The 24,222-nt window shown below is 35.8% G+C and overlaps 1 protein-coding gene across 11 annotated transcripts in view; it reads left to right on the plus strand.

Annotated features, from left to right (window-relative positions):
* Window positions 1-23,710, plus strand: part of FER (FER tyrosine kinase) — a 190,023-nt gene extending 166,313 nt beyond the window's left edge. For all 11 annotated transcript variants that reach the window (XM_026062246.1, XM_026062241.1, XM_026062244.1 and 8 more), the window contains 3 exons: window positions 8,876-9,030; window positions 12,651-12,773; window positions 14,355-23,710. In XM_026062246.1, coding sequence (XP_025918031.1) covers window positions 8,876-9,030; window positions 12,651-12,773; window positions 14,355-14,497 — 421 coding nt within the window. In that variant the 3' untranslated portion in view covers window positions 14,498-23,710. The remainder of the gene's footprint in view (window positions 1-8,875; window positions 9,031-12,650; window positions 12,774-14,354) is intronic.
* The last annotated feature ends 512 nt before the right edge of the window (window positions 23,711-24,222 follow it).

Here is a 24,222-nt window from a genome sequence, read left to right on the forward strand (position 1 = left end):
CTTATTTATTGGCTAAAATTCTTTGCTTCACATAACTCCAAAAGGGAAAAAAGAGCTACCTTTAGATGGTTTAATGTTACTTTAATATTGTAGGGTGCAGTTTTAGTARACACTGTTAAGTGGTTCACATTGGAAAAAAATAAATTAGGCTTTCCTGCCTAACGAAAGAAATAAGACAAAAAAGATAATGAATTACAGACCCTTTTTTCAAGATATAAATGAAGTTTAAGGGGGAAAAAAGACACAAGTTTCACATTTTGCTCAGCACAGTACATGCAATCAGAAGTGCCCAGGAAAAATGTGTTATAAACATCAACAGAGATATCACTGCAAAGATGACTATAGACTGACTGTGATACAGTTTCATCAAAATAATTGTTCAGAAAAATACAGACAATAACTATTAAGTTCTAAAAAAGTTGGAAAACAATGCTGATAAAAAACATGTAGATGCTGTTGACAGGAACATTTCTATCCCACATGCAGATATTGTGAAGATAACCTTGGAAACAGGAAAAAGGTGTGAGGAATAGATGATGTGAGAGATCATTTTATTGCTCCATTTCCAGGTTCACAGTTTACTACTTTGATGACATTTACTTCTCTTCAGGAGCTGCTCACTGTCTCCCATGCACATCTTTGCCTCTTTTAAAATAGCTGGTACAGAAACCTTGTCTTACTGGGAAAATGGAGAATACGTGGTAACTCACCTGAGTAAACTTAAAGATGGTTATAGTTTTACAGTTTGTCAGCAGATCTGAATAGTCACTGGAGCCTTCTCTGAGCKGCAGACAGTAAGTTTACAGTTGTTTTGTTTTCCTCCATTATCACCATAGGTATGTGGTAGCAACTTGGGTTTCTTCCTAGTAAAAATGTGCCTAGAGCAGGAAAGTGAGAAGGCTCCAAGGAGCAAGAGTGATCATGTCATTTTTCACAGCAGGGGCTGGCTCATCTCCACCCTCTTCCACACAGAATTACCAATATTGGTTGTTTGTTGTTGTTGTTGTTGTTTGTTGTTGTTGTTTTAAAGCATTTCTTAAAAATGCAAAATATTCAGCAAATAGGAAGTCTGTGTTCCTTTTTATTTCTCTCTTGTTTCCAAACTCATTTTCAGTCTCTTCTTCACAATTGGCTAGCTTAAATTCTTTCTTTCTTAATGAAATTTAAGATGCATACTTAATGCAGTTATTCAGTTCTAAGAACTGGAATTCTTCATATCAAACACCAAGTTAGGAGACTAACACAAAAACTTTGAGAAATGATAACATAAATAGGAAAATAGGAAGTTTGTCTCTGAAACACGAACATATTGGGGGAGGTATTCTTCTTGAACTCCTAAAGTTACTACTGCCACCCCTGCTACAAAAAACAATTGAATCTAAGTATGCCCAAAATTTACATTTACCTCAAAGTATGCCTTATTGTAGTTGTGTATTTGCTCATTAGTAACTGAACATTTTTCAGTCTATAAAAACAAATATAATCCTGATTCTTATACCATACTCGTTCATCAGAAATGACTGTACAATGAGTAAACCCCGTATCTTAATTTTGTTTCAAGTAGGTGTATATGAAAGCATTTGCATTATTCAGCTATTGTAGAGGAAATCTGAATATATTTTTCTGTACAAAAGCTCATCAAGAGTTTTGTTATTACTGTGTCTGTATAGTTCAGCACAGCTGTCACTTGTTCAAAAAAAAAAACAGCAATAGGAAAGAATATAGCATGAAGATATATAGCATGGGACTGAGGGTGACGTTCACTGCACATAGTGGTTTCCTTACTAAGCCGTACACCACTCAGCAGACGAAGCAATTTGCTTTGTCCTAGTGAACCAAATGCATCCCACTCTGCAGTTCTGTACGGGATGCTGTAGCTTTCCATCATCCACTGCTGTGATCCATGCCACAATCTACCATGTATTTAGCAAAGCATTTACATAGAAAATCAGGAACAAAACAGTAATGGAGTAAGTTTTTTAGAGGATGGGGATGACAATAATAATTAATACACACATTGTCAGGGTCCGGTACTCTCTGACCAGGTTCTTTTAGATATTCCACACACAGAGAGGCAATGTTTAATATAAAGGTTTACTTTGAAGATATTTGATGTTACACGGGATTTTTGATTTAGCAGAGTGATAGAGTAATATACTGAAATCACAATACAAGTGTATACACTTAGCAAAATACAGCAATTGCAATATACAGCTCAATCAAAATACCAGTGTGATTGCCTTTACCGGTCTCTATAATATGCTCACTATCACGACGCTGGGCATCCCCAATCGCCGGGAAGGAATACGTGGGTTGAAGCCAGCTCAAGCCCATTGCTCTCTTCGAAATTTCTTTGTTATTTGTTCAGGTTTTATACTCTGTGTTGGGCTGAGCCAGGTATACGCTTCCCCCATTCTGGTCTGGCTAATCTCAGGGAGACATTCACACTCTTTTGATAAACTCAGGAAGAAACATTTACACCTGGTCCAACTAACAGCTATGGCTGTTTATCTAAAACAAAGGTCACCATCCGGTCCCCTTTGTGCTGAGATAAAGTCAGTTCTCTGTGCAACAGCAAGGATTAAGGAGCCCCATCCTACACTATTCCTGAACTTCACGGGGCACCTCACCCTCTGAGCCCTCTCCCATTGCAGGCGTTATTGGTCGGTCACACATATATATTAGAATTTTGAATTAGGAACACAATGATGCTCAACACTGTGTGTGTGTGTGTGTGTGTGTGTGTGTAATATATGTATGTATGTATGTATGTATATATTTAGCCTTAGAGCATTTTCAGAAACACTTAACACCTCCTCCCAGTGTCTAATGACCATATATTATAGTTCAGTATAGTTTTGTTATTTTCTAGAGGTATGACATTTATGAATAGACATTTCTTTACCAACTGGTTTCTAGTCRGACCGTGTTATAGTGCATTAAAATAATGTTTAAGCCTTGTTGATAGCTTTTATTTTCTTCTGTTTTCTTTGACCTGCATTACTTACAAACTTTGCCTTTTGATTAATATTCTCTTAGTAACCTTAGCTCACAAGGATAGTTCACCAAGGTGCAATAAATCATTTCACATGACAGCACTCTCACTATCATGAAAGTGAGAGTGAGCAGGGCAATGCAGACCATTCCTGGAATACAGGATAATGTTCTAGTCTTAGAGGTGGAGAAAATAAAGGTGCTGTGGAAGTATGGTTTAACCAGTTCAATCATAGAAATTATATCTGTTGAAAAAGGTATGTGCTTTTAGATATAAGTCTAGTTTTTGTGGTTGTGTTCAGTTACTGAAAACGGTCATTCTGAGTGTTTTTTTGTTTTGGGTGCTTATTTTATAGTTGGGGAAAAAAACAATATTCAACAATATGGACAGCAAGCAGAAGAGCTGAGATTATCAAGAAATCACTACTGCAGCTAGCTTGGATTGTCTCCAGTGTCCTAGCACTAGTCATCTGTGAAAATGAGGATGGATATGAGTTACATGAGGAACTGAGAAAAATTATTAGCATTACGGTTAATATTTTTCCATTAGTATTCATTACATCATAACTACAATAATAAGAAGAAAGAAAGTGTAAAGGAGGAAGCCAACATAGAGCACTTGGAATTATGTGCTTCTGATTCTCTAGTATTTAGTTTGCAAATCTGTTATTAGATACTATTTGATATGTTCTTCACATGGAGAAAAAGTAGTAGCATGTGCATAGTAAGAAACTTTTGAAATACATGTATTTTGATTTAATTAGCCAACCAGCATTGGAAATATCCTGAAGTGGTTGAAAGGGTACATATCTGTAGACCACAAAAAAACAACAGTTTCACTTGCAGATTTGCCACCCTTTCTTCTTTGATCAGATAATGGACTATTTTGAATTAAATGCACAAAGAAGGTATACTGATCTTGTTCACGAATTACTTGTTTTTATCAGCTTAGGATATTTTAACTACCTGGTCCAGGGAAGAGACTAATTTCTTCAGTGAGGCAGTCTATATTGTGGGTTTTGTAACGTGGGGTTGTCTCTTTTTTGTTTTAATGGGTGGAATCCCATTGAAATACTGGGTATTACTTGCTGTACAGTTCTTTCCAGGGTCTTCTGAAAGAAAAATTTGAGGTTTAAGTCCTCACTTACATACATGAATCCGGATGATAGCAACTCCCACACACAGAAATTGCCTCCACTTCCTCTTTAACTTGCTATTGGATTTTTAGCAAAAGTCATTAGAGCTATCTGCTGTAGTTTCAGCAGTCCAGCCTGTATTAGCAATATGCAGTCTATGAGCTGTTTGTGTTTGATAGAAGCTTTAGCATAGTGCTCAAAAATGAGATTTCTGCTTTACATATTAGTTTTTCCTCTTTGGTAGCTGGAATAAGGGACTTTTTCCTTTTTTTAATATCCCTAGGAGCTTCTGTAAGCATGGTATCAAAAAGTGAAAGTCATAACTTTTCTTTTGCTAATGAACTTGTTCTGTAAGCTGCTGAGTGTAATTTGTGCCCAATTTGTATTGCTTTCACAATGCGAAATAACATTTGCTGCTTTTGTGTGATAATGATAATACTCATTTTATGGAATTACTGCAGCAAGTAGTAAATGCTGTATGAAAACAAAAACCCCATATGGAGAGAGGCACCTAATTCCATGCAATTGTATGTGTGCTGCTTTAGGACGTTTACTTTGGGGAAAGTTAAGGAGAAGGAAGAGAAAACAAACTGAACATATTTATTTTAAAAGACGATCTAGAGAGTGTGATGAGTTATTACAAATATTTAATAGGACAGTTATCTGTAATACTGACTCTTCACAGTGGCTTTCTAATCATCAGCCCTATATATTTAGTTTCTTTTGTTTTTACTCACTGATGTCATCTATCATACCTATTGTCTCTTGAATGAAACCCCATTGTATTTCATACAGAAAGATAAGATGCAAAGGTTTTTCCTTAAGCCCCTTAACAGCATTATACCAATATCACTTTTAGCCTTTCTGCTTCTTGAATATGCTGCATGTAATAAAATATGCTTCTGCCTGAAGCCCATTTCAAGAGAGAGGAGAAGAGAGTAAGAAAGGACTATTTCTTCCCTATGTGGAAAAGGGGGGAATATTTTTGTTTCTTAGTCCATGCAGTGGAACAGCCTCCAGACCAAACCTGGCTGATAGGAGAGATTTAGAAGAGAGAGCAACTAAATGTTGTGAAATAGGCTGGTCATACCAAAGGGATGGGATAGGGAATGGGATGGGATACAGATTTCAGGGAGTATACAGGGATACTCTGCTGCAAAATATCCTGCTTCCTTTTATCAGTAGCAAGTAGAACATTATATAAATGAAAGATGTCTTTAAAGTGAATTATAATCCTGGAAACTGGAAGAAAATTAAAGCTGTTATTTATTTAAAGCAATGGAGCTAATATTTTTGAGACCCTTACTTTTGTCACATGCTAGCTACAAGTTCTCTAATGAATCACAGTAGCCAAAATGTAGTTTTGGCCATTTTTTCTTGTATCTAGACTTAAAAGTATCAAGATCCTTTTAAAGGAAACATATCAATAGCATCAGTCTAATTCTAGATCAGAAGACATGTCAGAGATGAGGAGAAACAGTGACGAAACTGTTTGGAATACATTGAAAAATCTAAGCAGCATGCTCAAAGTAAAAAAGAAAAACATGAGGAAGATGTAAATGTCAGTGTAACAGTATTTTTTTTAAATGGTTTTAAGCATATAAATACAAATAGGGAAATCTAGACAATTCAACAAGAAATGCTAAGAATACAATACGGAGTTAAAATGACAAGGGAATTGCTAACAAGGTACCTGACATGCATGGCATTGTAAGCAGCTTGAGCAATTAACATAATAAATGTTAAAAGAACAGACATGCTGGAGAAATTCCAAGTAAGAAACAGGGAGAAAAGAAAAACCTGAAAAATTCACTTACCATGGATGTAATTACAGCATGTGAAATGGCTGATGGTGGAACACTGAGAATGAAATTGTACTTATACCATTTCACCCTCCTGAGCAGCAAGTTATTAAATGTACAAAGTAACAAAACTTGGGTTGGGATTTAGCATGATTTTAAAGGGCACTGGATCTGCTGAACATTGCTGGTTCATAATTCTGAAAAAGAAACTAAGTGCATGAGGGAGGAAATTCAAAAACCAATTAAAAAAAAACATGACTAAAGTTAATGAAAAAGAGAAAGAAAAGTTCATATCTAAAGTCTTTTCTAAATAAGCAGGAGAAAGAGCACRCCTGATGTATGAGAAAGGAAAAGAGTAAATCTGCTTAAATCAGAAGTAAACATAGTAAGTCCTCAAGAGACTTTATTAACAGAAATGGTATATTAAAAATAACATATTATTATAGCTTTAGAAGGGTAGATGTTTTAGCTAAAAGCAAAGAAGATATTAATACTGTGAGATTCATGACCTGCACTACTACATTTGCTATGCTAACTGTATCTTTATTAGTAAGTCACGTTGTGTCTTATCTTACAATGCATCCTTTTCTACCTCACTGTTAACAGCTGAGCACTATTTCTTAAATTTGTATTGATATTCTGTGAAAGATGGTGATAAAAGTTCTTCTCTATTTATTAGAAAAGTAACTGAGACAAAAAGAAACAGGAAACAACTTGCCCAGAAAGATCAATGATGGACTTGACAGTTATGTCCACCTGCATGAGTTGCAGGTCATTCCCTGCTCCCTGGCCTATGGGCCCTCCCTCGGTGCTCACATACAGCATGGCAGCTGGAATAGTGCAATTCAGCGACCTGCTGCCAGCTCATAGAACAGCTGTAAAACCACAGTTTCATGAAGCAAAGACATTGTGTGTCTTTGGTCTTCCAAAGGACCTTGTGTTGATTCACCTATGGCCAGAAAATAGTGTCATAATCTTCACCAACTTTCTCAAATACCAGTTTGATTTTCATGGAAGTGAGTATTTGAAAATTTTTGGTAATGATAAAAACTGCCTCTTTTAAATTACTCTGAAAGAAAAAGAAAACTAGCACATACAAAATACACAAAAGTTAGGTGAACTGTGTGTAATCATCGTGTACAAGCATCATACTACATGCTCTTTCCAATATATTTTCCCTTAATAAATTGACTAAATAAGAGGAATAAATCTGTGACAGCTCAGTACGTATCTCTTTCTTAATCAGACTCAGAACATTTTTAAATACTAGGTCTGATTCAGGTAGGAAGAGGTCCATGATTTTAATTGGCTCTATAAATTTTCTTTGAGAATCTACCTCTTAAGACTTTTTCCATTCCCTATGTGCACCTGGCACAACATCCAGACTGTTTTGAGCAAAGTAATGAAAATGTTACTGACTTAATACAGTTGGAGCTTCACTCCTAAATTCCTGAAAATCCTTGGTAACACACTTTACAAACATGAGTATAAGCAATAACAGTTTGATTTTGCTTTGCAGCTCTCACTTTTGCCAGACAATACAACATGTTAATGTCAAACTACATACTTTAGTGTGTATTTAAACCATTTTACACATTTGAATATTTCTTCAGCTGGAAACTCTGATTTCAGACTTGTTTTTAAATGGTGCATCTTCACTAACTGTGAGAACAACTGCACTGATATTAATGCAGCATCAGGTCAGAGAGGCATAGATGTTCTCACTGGCTGAAAAGCTGTTTGAGACTACTATAGTTACAAATGTAAAATCAGGTTCTAATAATTACCCACAAAAAGAGGCTCTGTCTGCATATCAAATAAAGTAGTGTAGTATCAGTATGGATCAGTAGATCGAAGCAGTTGTAGTTGTAGGGGCTTTAACATCACTATATATGGCTCAGGATTTTTTCTTTGGACTAAATCAAGTCCAATCCCCTGGTCTGAATGTCCCCATATGCACAGAGTTTGTAGCTGCTTGAAGGACCAGTCACTGGTTCAGACCTTTCTTTCTGCATTAGGTGTAGACACAAATTTGGTGCATGCCTTAGGCGGAGTTCTAGGTTAGTCTGCTCCCAAAGGAAATCTAGTTTGCTTGCACCTAAAGTAGGCTTTGAAACCAATGAATGTGCAGTAAATGGGAATGCTCAGGGCATTCACTTCAAAACCATGCTACAGCTCCAATCCAAAATATTAAAGTTAATGCAGATATTGTGGAATATTCAAGTACAGCAACTCATTTTTGCTATTTAAACTAAAAACAAACATTATAAATTTAGTTAAGAAAATACTTTTCCCATGAATTGCTACTGATGCTACAGATTTAATTCTAACACTTTTTCTCTCCAAAAACCCTAATTTATTCTAAATTTATGCTGTAGAGAAGCTGTATTAGTCCTTTTATCACATACTAGTACAGGTTGCCTCCTAATCTGAAAAGCATCCTTGAGGTGGAAGAAAGGGAAGGAAGGTTGTTGATTTTTCTAGGCTTCTCATCCATTGCTAAGCCAAAATATGTTTTCCTGCAATACTGAGTAGCTTTTTAGTTTTGATGGAACCTGCAATGCTAATAGAGATAAGATGGAGCCAGGTCTCCGGCTTCTCAGTGTCTTTCACAATTAGGGGAACATGTTTCAAGCTGCTTTGAGTTGTCTCATTTGCATCAAATCTGATTTCTTAGTCTGCAGATTTATTTCTGTGACCTCAGTGGGCAATATAGCCACAGCAGATTCTTGCCTTGCACCTGCTTATTTCAGCACTGAAAGGTGCATGTATTTGGTCTCTAGAAACCTTACCTACGTTGTGACATACTCACTTTTTCTGGTAAATTCAGCTAGGATAGAAAAGATGTAGGGACCTGCTTCAGATCTGCCTTCACATTTTAAATGACCTTTAGTAATTCTGAATCTGTAAAAGTCTGGGTGTTTGTTTCTTGTTTTAACTTAGAGACCTGGCTGCAAGGAACTGCTTGGTAGGTGAAAGCAACATTTTGAAAATCAGCGATTTTGGAATGTCTCGTCAAGAGGATGATGGAGTATATTCATCTTCAGGCTTAAAGCAGATTCCTATCAAGTGGACTGCTCCAGAAGCTCTCAACTACGGTAAGGATAGCCCATTATCTTCTTGCCATAAAAATATACAGCATAAGATGTAGGAGAATTACACCATGGACAATATTTGAGCATATATTCTTCTTCCTTGTGCCCAGCTCGGAACAACAAATGTTTAAAGTAGTTTAATATTTCTGCCTCATTTAGGTTATGCATAAAATACTATTTTGTCTTCAAACAGAACAAAGCAGCAACATCAAACCTGCTACTGATTTAACAATAAAATAATGCTTTAGTTACGCTGCTGACTCATTGCAGTTGACTACCTAGTCAGTCACCTAAATCATAATCATTAACAAAATGAATGGCAAGTTCTGCATTTTTATGGCAGTGATTATTCTAGCATTTTTTTGAAAATGGTAAAAAATTTGAAAATTCGATAAACCATTGTATGAGAGAAAAACAGGATTCACTGATTTTTTTTTTTTATTTTAAGTGCAGCTTTTCTTAACCTGCATTTTTATATATTGCTATGCTGTTATCATAAGGAGGGGAAAAATCCATTATTTCAGATTGAGGGAAGTGGTCCATACTATGTGGGTAGTAGCTTCAGAACAAAAACAGAAGATGCCAGATTTTGCTTTTTAGTTGGTAGGTGAAACTACGGAAATAAGTTCTACAGAGTAAAGTAGGCTGTGAAGAAGCAGCATATTAAATGAATGTTATGTTTTGCATGCAGTTCTCTCAAGCAATTCTTTACTTCAGTTCTTAAAAAAAAACAAATGTTTAAATCTTTAAGTTTCTGTAAATATTTCTGCCATCTCTTAAAGCTTTTGTTTAAAACCATATGAAAATCATAGCATCTTGACTTATGATCGATAGAAAAAAAAGGCTTCCTTTCATTAGCAATTTTGCAGGAGTTAATACCAATTAACACAATAATGCAAACCCTTCCTTTGAAAAGCTAATAATAAATGTAGCTTCAGTAACTGACCCTGTATTATCAATTATTCTAAGAGGTGCAAGTGTTGATAATATTCACTGCAGAATATACCTTCTATTTTGGGTGTTTATTCCACTATAAAATGGTGTTGTGAATTTTCATTTTCATTATTTCAAAAGTGCTTACAGTTTGTTTGATATATAATGGAAATTCACTTTTCCACACCATACGCAGCCCAGTGGAAACTCGCTTTTGAGACACCATCTTTATTTTGTACTTCTGAACCTTAGCTATTTTCCATATCTTTAGAGGAGAGGAAACATCTTTCCTTATTTGGTGTTTCCTAAAATGCATCTATACCCAGCCAGCTTTTAGTGACTTTCTGCAGTGTTTGGAAAATAACCTAAAACATTTGTTGATGTGTTCAGCAGTCTAATACTTAGCTTCAACCATGTTTTGCAAGTTTTCTGGGTTATTTTTGACAGAACATTCTTTTTTCATTCCCTTGAAAAGTGCAAGTAAAAATAACTGGTTTGTGTTTTACCATCCTAATTATATGGTCATAAGTATTATGGAAATTTGTGGGGGTAATGTTCAAAGTAGTCAAGGATACCAGAATGAGACAAAACTAAATATGCAGCATCTCAAAACTAAATGACAACCACTGGGCATGTCAGTTCTTAATGGCAAAATTTAAGGGTTGAAGGAAAATGAGAGACAGGGTCATCTGGCTATTGCATGAGTGATACAGTGCTTAAAGTCAAAGTTCATTTTTTTAATCACTTCTGGGTTTACTTTATATGACAAATTAACAGTCACAAAAAAAATTTTAAATGAGAAAATACAAACAGGGAATTCTAGAAACCAGATTAAGACAAATGGTTATGGATCAGCGTCTGAAGTCACAAATAAAATCCTGATGCTACTTGAGCTTATGGAAGACTTAAGCGTTAGTTCAGTGGGTAGTGTTCATTGCCATTCCATCCCATTATTTTTGTTTGGAGCTATATGATTTCCATCACTTCCAGCAAGTGAAGAAATTGTTTTAAAAGCACCTAGTAAAATTACATACTTAAGCCATGGTATGGGGTAGTTTTGCTTCCTATTCTCTCAAAATTAAAATACACATATTTAATGCATATGTTTTTCCGGTACAATTTTTCAGTTCTTTGTAACATTAATAAATTATTGTATTTGTTTATGAAAGAGCATGCCCTTTTTTGCCCATATATTATCACAGTGGGAAAGATAATTGACTGTGCAGAACTTGTACTTTCTTTTAAATGAAACTAATCACTTTATCTTGTATCTACTGACTGACTTTAATGAAAAGTGTTAAATTACTGGATGCCAAACTCTGAAGAGAGTTGATATATAGACAAGAAAATTAATCTTACTACAAACAGCATAGTGAATGTCCATAATTACTGTCTGCTAGGCACACAAGCTAATGTAGCACAGCTGGAAATGGTATTTAGTTTAAGAGCAAACTGAACTTTTTGACGTCAGAGCAGTTGTCATAGCACCAACTATCACTAATTTACATGTATTTTCCTTTTCTCTAGTCTAAGTGAAGAATATTGGAATTTCAGTGATTAGCTGAAAATCTGACACAAGCTAGAGGACTATAGGGCCATTCTGGAAAGGCAGCAGCAGAAGGGCGAAGTAACAGAAGTAGGCTAGTTCATCGCTCARTGCTCAGCGATGAACAAACAATGCATTTGGAAGAACATGTATGTTTTTAAGAATACCGACACTTACAGATTGTAACAGAATGTAACAAAGAAATACAGCCGTGAAAAGTGATAAAAGAAATGTGGTAAATGGATTTTTAGAATAATATTTTTTTTCATAGCCCCTGCTGCAAAGGACTAGGAGCTGTCACTTCCAGACACAGCGTCCTTCTTGATGTGAATCCAGTCAGGGATAATAGAAGTATCTCCCCCAAGAGCTGTCCTTCTACCTAATATAAGGCTTTCATTCCACAATGAAGTCTGGAATTCAGATCTTAATTCTGCCATCTATCTGAAGCATATTTGAAGATAACAGAACCAGTAGGCCAGATTTTTATTTTTATTTTAACTGATTGGTCACATCATTCTTCAAGGTACAAATTAAACAGCAGCTGAAACAGCTATAAAGTAGTTTTATTTTCAGAGAGTAGCTTCTCAGAGTAAGACACCCAGGCCCTCTTTGCAATTAAGAACTCCATTGATTTTGGCTCCTCTCAGAACACTTACTGCCCTGCTATGTTAAGTAACTGGAAAAGGTATTTTCTAAAAAAGTATCTTCAGAATTGAAAGTGATTGTAAACCAGGAAAAAAAAAAAGTTGACATTTTCCTGTCCTTTTATATTAATTACAAGAAAAAATATTTTTGGACAGCAAGAGTCAAAGAAATTCTTAACTTACATGGAAAATAACCAACCTGGTGAGACATTCTCAGCCATGTGCTGCTTTGTGTAACAAGTCTGTCTGTCTGTCAAATTACAGAACTTTAAATTAGCTTATTTTATTCCTAGGTATTAAGATAATTTATGTTTGTCATTTGAAATACAGGAGACTCTAGTATCTGAAGAATGTTCATTAGGAGCTACAGCTTTCTTCTCTTTAAAGCCTGACAAAATAATACCTCTACAGAAAATTTGTGTCCGTAATTATCTAAAACATGAATTATTCTTAGAAATATTCTGTAAAGTCAAGTCGTTGGTTTTCTCTCCTTTCCTCAGGGAGATACACATCTGAGAGTGATGTATGGAGCTTTGGAATCCTTTTGTGGGAGACCTTCAGTTTAGGAGTGTGCCCATACCCTGGAATGACCAACCAACAAGCACGAGAACAAGTGGAGAAAGGTAGTTATTTGCAGGAAGCAAAAGAGATGCTGTACAGATCCATAGGGATGTTGGTACATGCAGTATAAAAAATACCAAAGAAATGACATATGGGTTATCTAGCAACTTTAGCAAAAATGTTATTAGACTATTTAATTATTAGGTCTAGCTTTTTGGAAGGAGTAATGTGACTTGTAGGCTTCTTGCAAGAAGGAAGATACTGACCAGTGACTTAAAGGAGGAAAGAGTTGCAGCATGTTGGCTTTTGCCATTACAGACCTAAAAAGTGAGATGAAAAGGAGGGATTGATTGCCATGCAAAGCAGAAGCTTGACCAGAATGAATTAGTTAAGAAAATGCTAGTGCAGGTGTAAATATTCCCCAACTGCTAGGGAAAAAGAATGGTATCATTCCATTTTCTCTTCTGAAGTATTTCAGACAAAATGTTAACAATTATGGTGGAGATGGGCAAGCTAGTTGAGCAGTGAATGTCACAGTTCTCTCTTACAAAATAGTCAAAAGGCTTTAAATAAAGTAGCAAGTAACTGTGAGCAAGATTTCAGGTCTTTCTTTGATTCCTTTTCATTATCTTTAGCAGCATTTCAAAACTGTTCCTCCTCTACATAATACTACTGTGTAATTCATAAACAGGTTCTAAGCTAATAAAACTGCTAATGGTAAGAAAGCTAGTTCGCTGATTTATATAAAACACTATTGTTAATTACAATAACTGCAGACAAGCACTGAAGTTTGAAGGCCAAAGCAAAAATCTGATGTTTTCTGGAGCAAAGGAGTGTTTATAAAAACAAGTCATACCACCTAAGTACTGATTCTGTATAAATCCACTGAGAATAATAATCTCTTGGAACTGATACAGTTCAAAAATTTGGAAGTCCTCAGGGTATGGACAACAGTTACTTGTCCACGGCTTCTGAATAATCAGCTGATAACTTAATTCAGTGATTGTTCATTCGCCTGCTCTCCACTAAGTCAGAGACCTCCTTCAGCTGATCTCAGCACAGAGGTGTGGAAAGCCACTGCCTATATAAGCAAACCAGTAGAGCAGGAGTGTTAAGATGATATGGAAAAATATAAAAGTAAGTTAAGAGAACAGAAGGGGAGGAAAGGGAGGAAGGAGAAAGTACAAATGGGAGAGAGAACTTCTAAAAGAGAGCAAAAAATGGGAGAAGCATGAGAACAGAAGTAGATGCAAAAGAGAGCAAAGAAATTTACTCCCATCATAATGTTCATTATTGATTTCCTCAGCAGGGGAAAAGAGGGGAACAGAACCGAAACTTCAGTGGGTAGCAACACCCTCAGATTCAGGAAACAAATCTAAGCATGTTGCTGCCCTTAGTGATGAGAGAAGCATATGGGGAATTTACCATAGCCAACTTAAATGTTATTGGTAGCTGAGCTTAGATTATTTGGCTAATTAGCCAGCTCACATGGGTAATATATTGAMGGCTTTGTTCATATTACAAGTCATGTAAAATTTACCCTCAAGGTTTTTTTTATGCAATGATCTTGAACTTTCCTTATTTCTTTTTAGGTTTGTCAATATGTATCATTTTTCAACACTGAATATTTTTCCCTTTACCAGGATACCGAATGTCAGCACCACAGAAGTGTCCAGAAGAAATATATAAAATAATGCAGAGGTGCTGGGACTACAAACCTGAAAACCGGCCAAAATTCAGTGAGATTCAGAAAGAGTTGTCTTCCATCAAAAAGAAAGTGACATAGTGATAAACTAGTGCCAAACTCAATCTGCGGGACTTTATTTTCCAGTGAAGTAATATTTTCCCCTCAAACACTACGCGTTTATGCAACATTATTTGCAATATTCTTCTAGGGTTACTTTAAAATTAACTGTTTTTTATATGCAAGTGTACCACCTTGAATGATGTCTACGCCTGCATTAAAGACATATTCTGCCAAATGCTATATATCCAGTCACAGTAATATTGTCATTTAGAATACATGTAAATAGAAAAGCACATACTATAGAATTAAGGGACTGTGGCTTCTATCTATTTTACAGCAAGTAACTGCTAGTGACATTTTTCAGAGGTTTTCTACTTTATACTATGTTCTCATTCTGTTATCCCTGTCCCAGCTATCAACATCAATGGCACTCTGATGTGGTGACTGTGTCATACATGATGGCCTTAAAACTGAAAACAGGTTTTGACAAGTATTTCAACTAGAAACTTTTGTATTTTTTAAATTTTTTCTGCAACTGAACAACATTTTCAGATGATACTTTGCTTTAAGGATGAAGGTCAATTAAGTTTCTGGATACAAATGTATTTACTAAACAGTGAAATCCAGAATTTTCTTTTGTAGAAAACAGTTACATCTGCATTTCTTACCACATTATAGTAAATACTTCTGACTTTGGATATGATTTACTTAAACTACTGCTTTCTTCCTCTGAAGCCACCAGAATTCAGTAATATGTCTCCTTTGCAATGACCTATGTTTATTTAAGAAACAAAAAGGCCAATATCAAGTCTTGACTATACATACATTGTTAGGAAATGCTGCAAATCATCTGCCCTCCAAAGAATAACTAAAAGCAGTTGATGCACACATGTAGAAAAAGCCAGCAACAAGGAGGTTTGCTGATTGCAGCATGTAGTAGATAACAAATTATATTGATTTTAGAGAAGAATGTGAATTGCTAGATTTGCTTTTGATCCTGAATTTTTTCCTTAAATTTGTAATGATTTTCAGTATGCAGCTGGAATCTGCAAAAGCACGTGCAAACCGAAATACATTCCATGCATAGTGTCCAAAGAAAAAGGCTACTTCTCTATGGCATATGGAAATTGTTCACAAAACCAAAATAAGGAAATATGTTTTAAGCCTCTGGCAGGCTGAACAAGGCAGAATAGAAACATTAACATTTTAACTTTATTAAATCATTACAATCAGATTTCAGAACACTGGGGAGAAGGGAGCTGTAAATGCCACCAGGAAGAAAAAAGCTTGTATAAAATTAACATTCCTCCAGACAGAATAAAGACTCAGCAGTCAGGGGAGGAAAGGCACAGTTTGTTAGTATGGCTCTTGGTCTTGTTTGCAACTGGAATTATTTTCTAGGGCCCTGCACAGAGATAGGAATAAGTTACAGCATCCTGGTCTGAGTTCCAGAATTAAGGTGCTTAAACTTTCTCTAGGAGTTAGCTAAAAATTACCAGATCAAGGGATGGCAGTTGCTGCTAGTGCAAGTAAGAAACAGGGGACTGAAAGTAAAGCAGCAGCTGGAATGTTTATTAGCCCTATTTCACTGGGACAGGGGAACTGAGATGTAGCAAAGTCTGTGGCTGCATTGCATTTTTCTTTCTGTTAAGGTGACTCTTCTCTTGTCCACAGCATTTTTTGCTCTTTAAAGTGTATTTGTGGTAGTAGTGAGTGGTAACGTTTAAGGGCTATGTGTGACCAAAATATATGTAGTCTAGAAGAGTTTGTCTGTTACATTGAAGTTAGTGTCCAAATAAAACAGTGAATAAGCATGCTGGAGCACATCACCTTCATTTGAGGTGGAACTGTTAGCAGCCAAGTATAGGGAATGGTGAATGCTTCTTGCCTTTTTGAATGGATTTTTTTTCTTGGAGCTAAGGGAGCAAATACATAGACATGAAGATCTAGCACTTGAAAATTTTAGTGGCATAAACTTAGATTTCCTTATAAGCATACTGGACATATTTACCTTCTACTGTACTTACAAGTAACCCAAAGATATGTTTCAGAGAGCAATGGGAAACTTTTTTTTGTCAGTTTGTATGCTTTTAATTATTACACAAAGCTTGTGCCTTAATTTGCTAGTATGCTAACACAAATACAAGTGTACTAAGATTCTAGGAATGTGCAACAACATTTGGAAAAATCCAAGTTCCAAATCCAAGAATCATCCAACTGCAGGTCCTTATCTATGCACCACTAAAGTCTGCAAGTAAGGACAACAGTGTCTTCTCTTGTCAACATTCATAGCTTCTTTGGAGAGTTAATATTCTTTCCTATGATACAGATTACTTATGTCTTTGATACATACCCTCCTGACAATAATAAAATACTGTTTGTCTTAAATTAACTGGACACCATCCTGACTTTCACATACAGATAAAAATTGTATTCATATTTTACTCTGAAATACTTAATGTTTGTCGTTCATATCATACATCTGTTTAAAATGAAAGGATTTTTAAAACATGGGATATCTACAGCAACAAGAAAATATTATTATTACTATTCCCGAAGTAGGCATCAGTTCAGTTCAAAAATAGCAGCTCCCTGGGAGATGACCAGAATGAGTTTATAGGCAGAGGGTAAATTTAAACACAGGTACATGTCTCTCAGATTATTTAAAGTGTTTTCTTATCATTGATTTGGCAGTGTTTGTGGCATTTGTTTGTCATGTCTCAGTAGTAATTACTGTAATTATACACTTGAGGAAGTGGAACCCATGCCAAGTATACCTATAGATACCATTTTTAAGTTTTTGTAAACTTACTACAGGGGAGTTCACAAACAAACTGCCATATGATGAAATTTGAAAGCTAGACATGGTATTCAGGAACTGAAGCTGCCATATCAGCTTTCTGTGGACTTTTAATGACTTAAGTCTTGCACTGCTCATACCTTAAAACCAGATACTGGTTATTTGGCTTGTTTATCCAATACTTTGTATATTCTAAGGCAGTTACAAGAAAGGTAGACTAGGTCTCTTTTGCAAGTACAGTGTTTCAAGTAGGTTTTTGCATCTGCACTGTCCCAGCCAGGGGGCTTCTAAGTTGTTCAGGCTGTTAAATGGGAGAGACTCTGAGTACTGGCAGCATCAGTTAGAAATACCAAAGTCTGTTACATGAGATGGGCTTCTACAGGTTTATCTGTTCCTTTCATCTTTTTCCAACGAATTACATAGTTTCTAAAAAGATTGTTTTGAAGGCCAATAATGCATGCTTAGTTTAAATTGTTTTCAGTAGAAATTCAGCATTTGTAGTAGCTTCAGAGTTCAATCATCAGTGAAATCATTAGGATTCCTAAGCATATATATTTCAATTTTATAGAAAGTAAAATAATGAAAAGCATCATGTCTGAAAACAGATTTTGCTTCAGTTGAGGTCTGGTCTTGTAGAGTCAACATTTCATCAATACATTCCCTTTGAAAGTGTACATTTTCATTAGTTTCCTTTAGCAACTACAGTTATTTTGCATTTTTGCTTCCTAACTTTAACAAAAACCTGCCTTTTCACAGAGTTGCCTAACATTTTAAAGTTTTTATTGGAAAGTACATCACCAGAAGGCTTCTGGTAAAAAAGCGCTGTTTCTAAAATAAGTCTCATCTTTGGACAGAAAACTATTTAAGGAAACATTAGTTTATTCATACATACAGTTTTTTTGTTTTGTTTTTTATCCATGTCTTTGACCACCTTTTATGCTTGTTCAAATGCTACAAGCACATCCCTAAAACTTACTATGAAGTTACRACTTTGTTACCCCCTCCCTATTGTGAAGTTATTAATAAAAAATAAAAGCTTCTTGACGTTAAATAGAGCAGGGAAAGCTCAGAGGCATTTGAAACTCCCCCCACCCAAGAGAATTTCTCAGACTTGTTGCTGCATAGATAGTAACAACAGTGATTAATTACTAGGCTTGTTTCCAGTATTCTTATTGTCACATCTTCTAAATGGCAATGCCACTGACTATTTGCAACTATGAAATATTTGGAGACAAGTTAGTGTCTAAATAGTGTCATCAAATACAATATTCAAGAGCAGTAGTTATGAAAATAGCTGGCTCTGATAAGTACTGATAACTCATTACAAAAACAGAATAAAAAGAGACTAATTCAGAGAATCCAAAATGTTTGTTATGCACTTGTATTTGTAACACTTTTATAACTAAGCATAAAATACTTTGCTATTAAAATAAGAGCTCACCAATTAATTATTTTTCCTGAAGCACAGGAGGACATGTGATAGTGCTGAAAGCATTCTTGCTAGGGAAGTCAAGATAATGTGGAGGGAAGAATACCTCTACCACCAGCAAAGGTACTTTTTTTAAAATCCTATTCACGCAGTCCTTCACTTTCAAGAATATAGGACTTTAATTAGTAATTAGAAGGTAGAGATGGAAGTCCACTATTCCTTAACTTCCAAACAACCATCACTTTTTAAGAGTGAGCTAGTAAATTTGGAACACAGGCTCTATTAAAAGTTTTTCTTCTACACTTTTCTTCTGCAGAATTGCTATAATAAATATGGGGTCCTTACACTCTCATCAGTAAAAACTGTACAAGAAAAATGCATCAACCTCAGAAACCTATCCAGTTTCTGTAAGAGTTACTCCAATAAAAGAATATTATTTCTAATTTGGAGGTCACTTTCTTGTACTAGAATTGCCCCACAATAGTTTTTCTTTCTAAAAGCTAAGAAAAGGTTTTAAAAGATAAAAATTGCAAGTTGAAAACATAAGAATCTTTTCTCACGTCACATTTTGAACACTGTCATTCAAGTATTGCTATTGCTTCTTTTCTGAAATTGATAAGGCATTTGTGCTTTCTAGCAGCACACACTTTTCAGCATTGCATGTTAGTGCATTATTAACACCCAACTTCACTTTCAGACCAAGGAAGGGAAGAGTCTTTCAACTGAAAGATATAGCAAGTTCTGACTAACAACTCTCACAACTCTAACATCCCAAGTTCAGTAAGCACATTCATTATGTTTATTATACTAAGCACCATATAGAACAGTTAATTATTGGCCTTTTGAGAACAGTACAGGTTAGCACTAAGTATTAGTTGATTCTCAGTCACTGCTCATCACCAAACATCTTCTTAATCCTCCAGAAAGCATTGCCTTCCCTGGAAAATAAAGCATTCCCTGTTTTTGTCAGCGCTGTTACCAGTACAATGCCTCTTCTGCTTTATTGGTTTTTAAAACTTATAATTAGCCTATCCTGTTGCTGTGTGATTCCCTGATCAGATTTTATTCCTATTTGCTTGGTAGTTACCAAGAATCTAGTTTGAAACCCCACATGGTATTTTCTTTTCCCTTGTTATTAAGAGCAGAAAAGAACACAAGTCAGCCACGGGGCAACAAACAGAGGTCTCAATCCTCAGCTAACAGCTACTTTTCCTATTTGCGGGGGATATCTGAAATGGTTCATAAACTTAACAGTTGGTATTATAAAAGACAACAGCCCCCGCCCCGCCCAGATCCCAGCAGTTTCTAAAACTGGGGAAAAAGTAAATGGGTTAAGAGGCACAGCAAATAGATAACAGATGCAGAGGGGACAAATAAAAAAAGGGGGGGGGGGAGATTTAGTACAAAAAGACACCACAGTGCAAGCATGGAAGTGCTCTGTGCTTCCATCCTCACTGGCATTTTACCCCCTCCTAAAGCTAGATTGTGCAACTTGAGAGTAATGAGGGKTTTTTTTTAATCATTTTCAAGAATGAGAAGAACATGAACTCTGTATTTTCCCCTGCTCTTATCTGCATTTGCATTAACATTCCACCACTTTAATGCATATATCAAAGTAAGATAAATTTTTAAACCAACATGCTTTTGCAGAAAATTCACGTTCTTTTTATTTGCATAAGAAAGAATCAACAGTTCTCCAAGTTTCATTCATCTCTAGTCTCACATTGAGACTGTTAAATCTATAAAGTCAGTTATACTAAGGAGTTTTGCCAAGCTTCAGTACGTTCTTAATATTTTAAGGTGTTTCTCTGCAGAAATATACTGAGTAGATCAGAGGTGGAGGGGGAGGTTAGCATAGGAGTTAGAAGCTACACATTGTATCTTCAAATCAACAGCTAATTCAAAAAAAATCCACAACTTCAATTCTAGAAACCAAGTTGGTTTTTGTTCCTTGTCTATAAATAAGCTAAATAAGCAAGAGTGATTTCTGTATTTCAGCCTTACTATTAATCTGATAAAATGGGAATGCTCAGAAATATTTACTGTTCTCTCTAAGCAAATGCTGTCTCCACCAATACGCAAAAGTTACTCTAATGCCCCTATAATGCTCTTGTACATAAAATTCTAACTGGAATATATGTCCAAGTGTAGCACTTGGCTGTTAATTCTGAGTTCTTTCATTTTCAGGAAGTTGTGTTTTAGAACACCAGCTATTTTAGAACACCATTTTTACAGACACCATTTAGGAAGGACTTAAATTCAAATTTTTAGAGGGTTTTTTTTTGGGGGGGGGGTGTCTAATTAGATTGCTAGCTAGACCCATTGTTATTTTGGAGCTCTCTCGGATTATAGCTATTATGGAGTAGTTCATTTGTAGATCTCAGATTATACATGCCTTCTCTAAATTAGAAACCATTGTCCATACTTGCAAAAAATGAGTAAATAAAAGCTTCAAATACAGTTGACTGAGATCATAGAGTGAAAACTTGAAAGATCTGTGAACTAGCAACAACTTGCTTTGTGTTTATACATAAATATGAACTGAAGTATATCTGTGTCAATAGGGTAACTTAGGACACCTACTAGCAAAGAAGGTTTGAAAAAAGTGTTCCTAAATTGCCACTATTTGGAACTGTCACTTAATTTTAGAACCAAAAAGGTGATAGATTAGCCCATTCACAGAATTTCAGCTACATAGCTAATATACACAGCACATGCTTCTCCACTGAAACCCTTCATCAATTTAAGGCAATTATGCTTTTTAAAAGAAAAATCAGATCAATCAGCAATCACTTCTAGATTACACGCATTGAAGCTATCAGCAAGCAGTTTCCACCACTAAAAAGTAAATAAGAAATCTACACCATTGTCTTTATACAGACAGCTCAGTCATTTTAGTCTTTGTCAACATGTAAGAAAATCCACAAATATTAAACGCAGTAGCAACACAAAATCCTTGGATTACTGCTATGTAAACTAGTTCTCTATGATCTTGTGCTTCAATTAGAAAAGAGTCTTTGTGCCCTTTAAGGAGGGCTGCAGTAGGCTAACAACAACTCTAGCCGAGCTGTACCGTTAAGCCAGAAGATTCTGTCTCTTTGCATCTCCCAGGCATTACTGTACTCTGATGGTTCCTCATACTAAATATGCTCCCCTTTCACTTACTTCAAGAAAGTTACTCTTGTAAGACAAAAGTTCTGATCCATCCCTGATTCTCTCTGACTCAAAAATATCACACTGATGTTTACCTTTATACAGGTGGCAATGTGTTTGTATGAAAACTRAAGTAATTGCAAAGTCAAGGTGAGGCACATAGTTGAGTTACAAACCCGAAATGCATCATGACTTGACCACACTGTAAAAGACATAAAGAACACCACCATTCCCCAATGCTTAGTTTTAACACACACACCCCAGCACACCACATGCACCCCCATTCTGAGACTTGCAAATTCAAACAAGATGCATTGCTAAGTCAGTAAAGTCTACAGGGCACCTAATCTTTCAGTAGGCAACTAAGTTGATATGGTTTAATAAATTTTAAAATAGCAGTGGTTCAATTAAAACCTTTTATATATTTTGAACAGCAGTATTCCTTGCACAAACTCTCTCTGCAATAGAAATGTTTATATTTGACTTGAATTCTACGGAAAGGTAAAACTGTACCTTCATTCCACTCCACTTTATCAGTAAAACTACTCAGTTAAAGTAGCCAATTCAGGTGCTTTCAGCCACTCTGACATGTAGCACAGGTGCAGCAAGGATGCCACAGAGAATGTCTTGCACTCTGTATGCCATCTTTTTATAACATGCTTACGCTTGCTACAAATCACCAATAATCCACTGGAGATTGGAAGTTTGCTGTATCCCCAGAGTGGCAATTCCTTACAACACCTTAAGTTGTAGTGCTTAAGGAGAGATAGTGACAACGTTTTTTTCTTTGTCACTATGCAGGCATAAATGAAAGGAGATATACAATGGGGACTCTGCATTACCTTCCTTCCTTCCACCTTCTGCTTGGTCATGCCACAGATTCACACTCTTCAGTAGACCAACCAGCTAGAACATATCTGTTCCCACTGTTAATTTTATCATTACCTGTAACTGACATTAACTTATTTTTTTCCACTGAGCTTCCCACCCAATTTTTACTAAAATGCTAAAAACATGGAATAGGAAAAACTCAGGGTTTAGGCTCATCACACAGGAGACAGACAGATTCCTAAAAGGAAGCTTGAGGACTGAAAGCCAAAACCAAACACCTATCCTTCCCTCCTATTAGAGGACTGTGTAGTTATATGCATGTTTGAAAGACATCCAGAGATGAAGCTTGAACTAACAATTGTAGGACTGCTGTTTTTCCAACTACATAATTTTCCTTTGTATAATTGTGGACAACTGGAGAAGGAGGAAGGGTGTTGATGAAGGAGGGAAGGTTGGTTCACTGACCCACTAGCATACACAGAGCTTTTGACTCATGTAACCTTGAGCGAGGCACGGATACAGTTTGCAAACGTGTTTAGATTTTTTTTCCAGTTTGTGCCAAAGTATGCACCAGCAAGTTTAATATCAGGTAAAGCACCTTTTATACTCTTTGTTTTTTAAAAATAATATATTTGTGAAACAGATCGATAATACATAACACTGGAAATGGGTGCTTCTTCCCAAAAGTACACATGTAAAAAAAACAAAATGACGTTTGTGAGTTTATCTGGCTTTTAAGCAAGTCTGAAATGATAACTATGTAATAGTTGTCAGTTGTCTGTCCTTTATAATTTTAAATAGATCTGCATTTTAACTTTTATTTATTTGCCAATTTTTTATATACTTTAAAGTTACACATTTGAACTTAAGCTAACTTTTTATTTTCCTAGGCTGTTACAAAACGGAATTTCAGTATTCTTGTAAACTGCAGACCATTTTTGAATAGCCCTTTGTCTTTTCTGATGAACCAGTTACCACTAATGAGTCTGCAGTCCCCTTTTTACTGTACTCTTCCAATAAATGTAAAATATTTGTATCACGCTGTCTCAAATTTTATTTGATATTTACAGGATATATTTATTCATTTGCTTCTGTAGTCAAGTGAAAGACCACTTCTAATAACACTGCTCTGGGGAATACTACAAAATATTCTGCATTTCACAAAGAAAAAAAATTGTTGTTGATTTCTGGAATTAGCACCCTATGTGGTCCCTGCCCATTGTCTTGTGTCACTTGCAGCTACCTTTTGCAATTCTTAAGAGACCGAAAGAAATAACCCAGTGGGCACAAAGGAAAAGACATGTCAAAACAGGTTCAGAAGTTGGGGGCTAGAACCTTGCAAATTTGAGGATGCAACATTACATAATCTTTTCTTCAAGCTACAGCTGTGTTCAGATGTCAAACACTGAGAAAGAAACACACAAATTCTGCCCCTTGGACAGCAGATTAAAATCCTCCCCATTTCTACAATCATTTCCAGTAAAGGTGAAGGCAGTAACCTACAGATATATCCAATCTTTATGCCATTTCTTTTACACATGACATAGTGCT

Source organism: Apteryx rowi, unplaced genomic scaffold (genome assembly GCF_003343035.1).
Source record: "Apteryx rowi isolate R43461 unplaced genomic scaffold, aptRow1 scaffold_19, whole genome shotgun sequence".
NCBI lineage: Eukaryota > Metazoa > Chordata > Aves > Apterygiformes > Apterygidae > Apteryx > Apteryx rowi.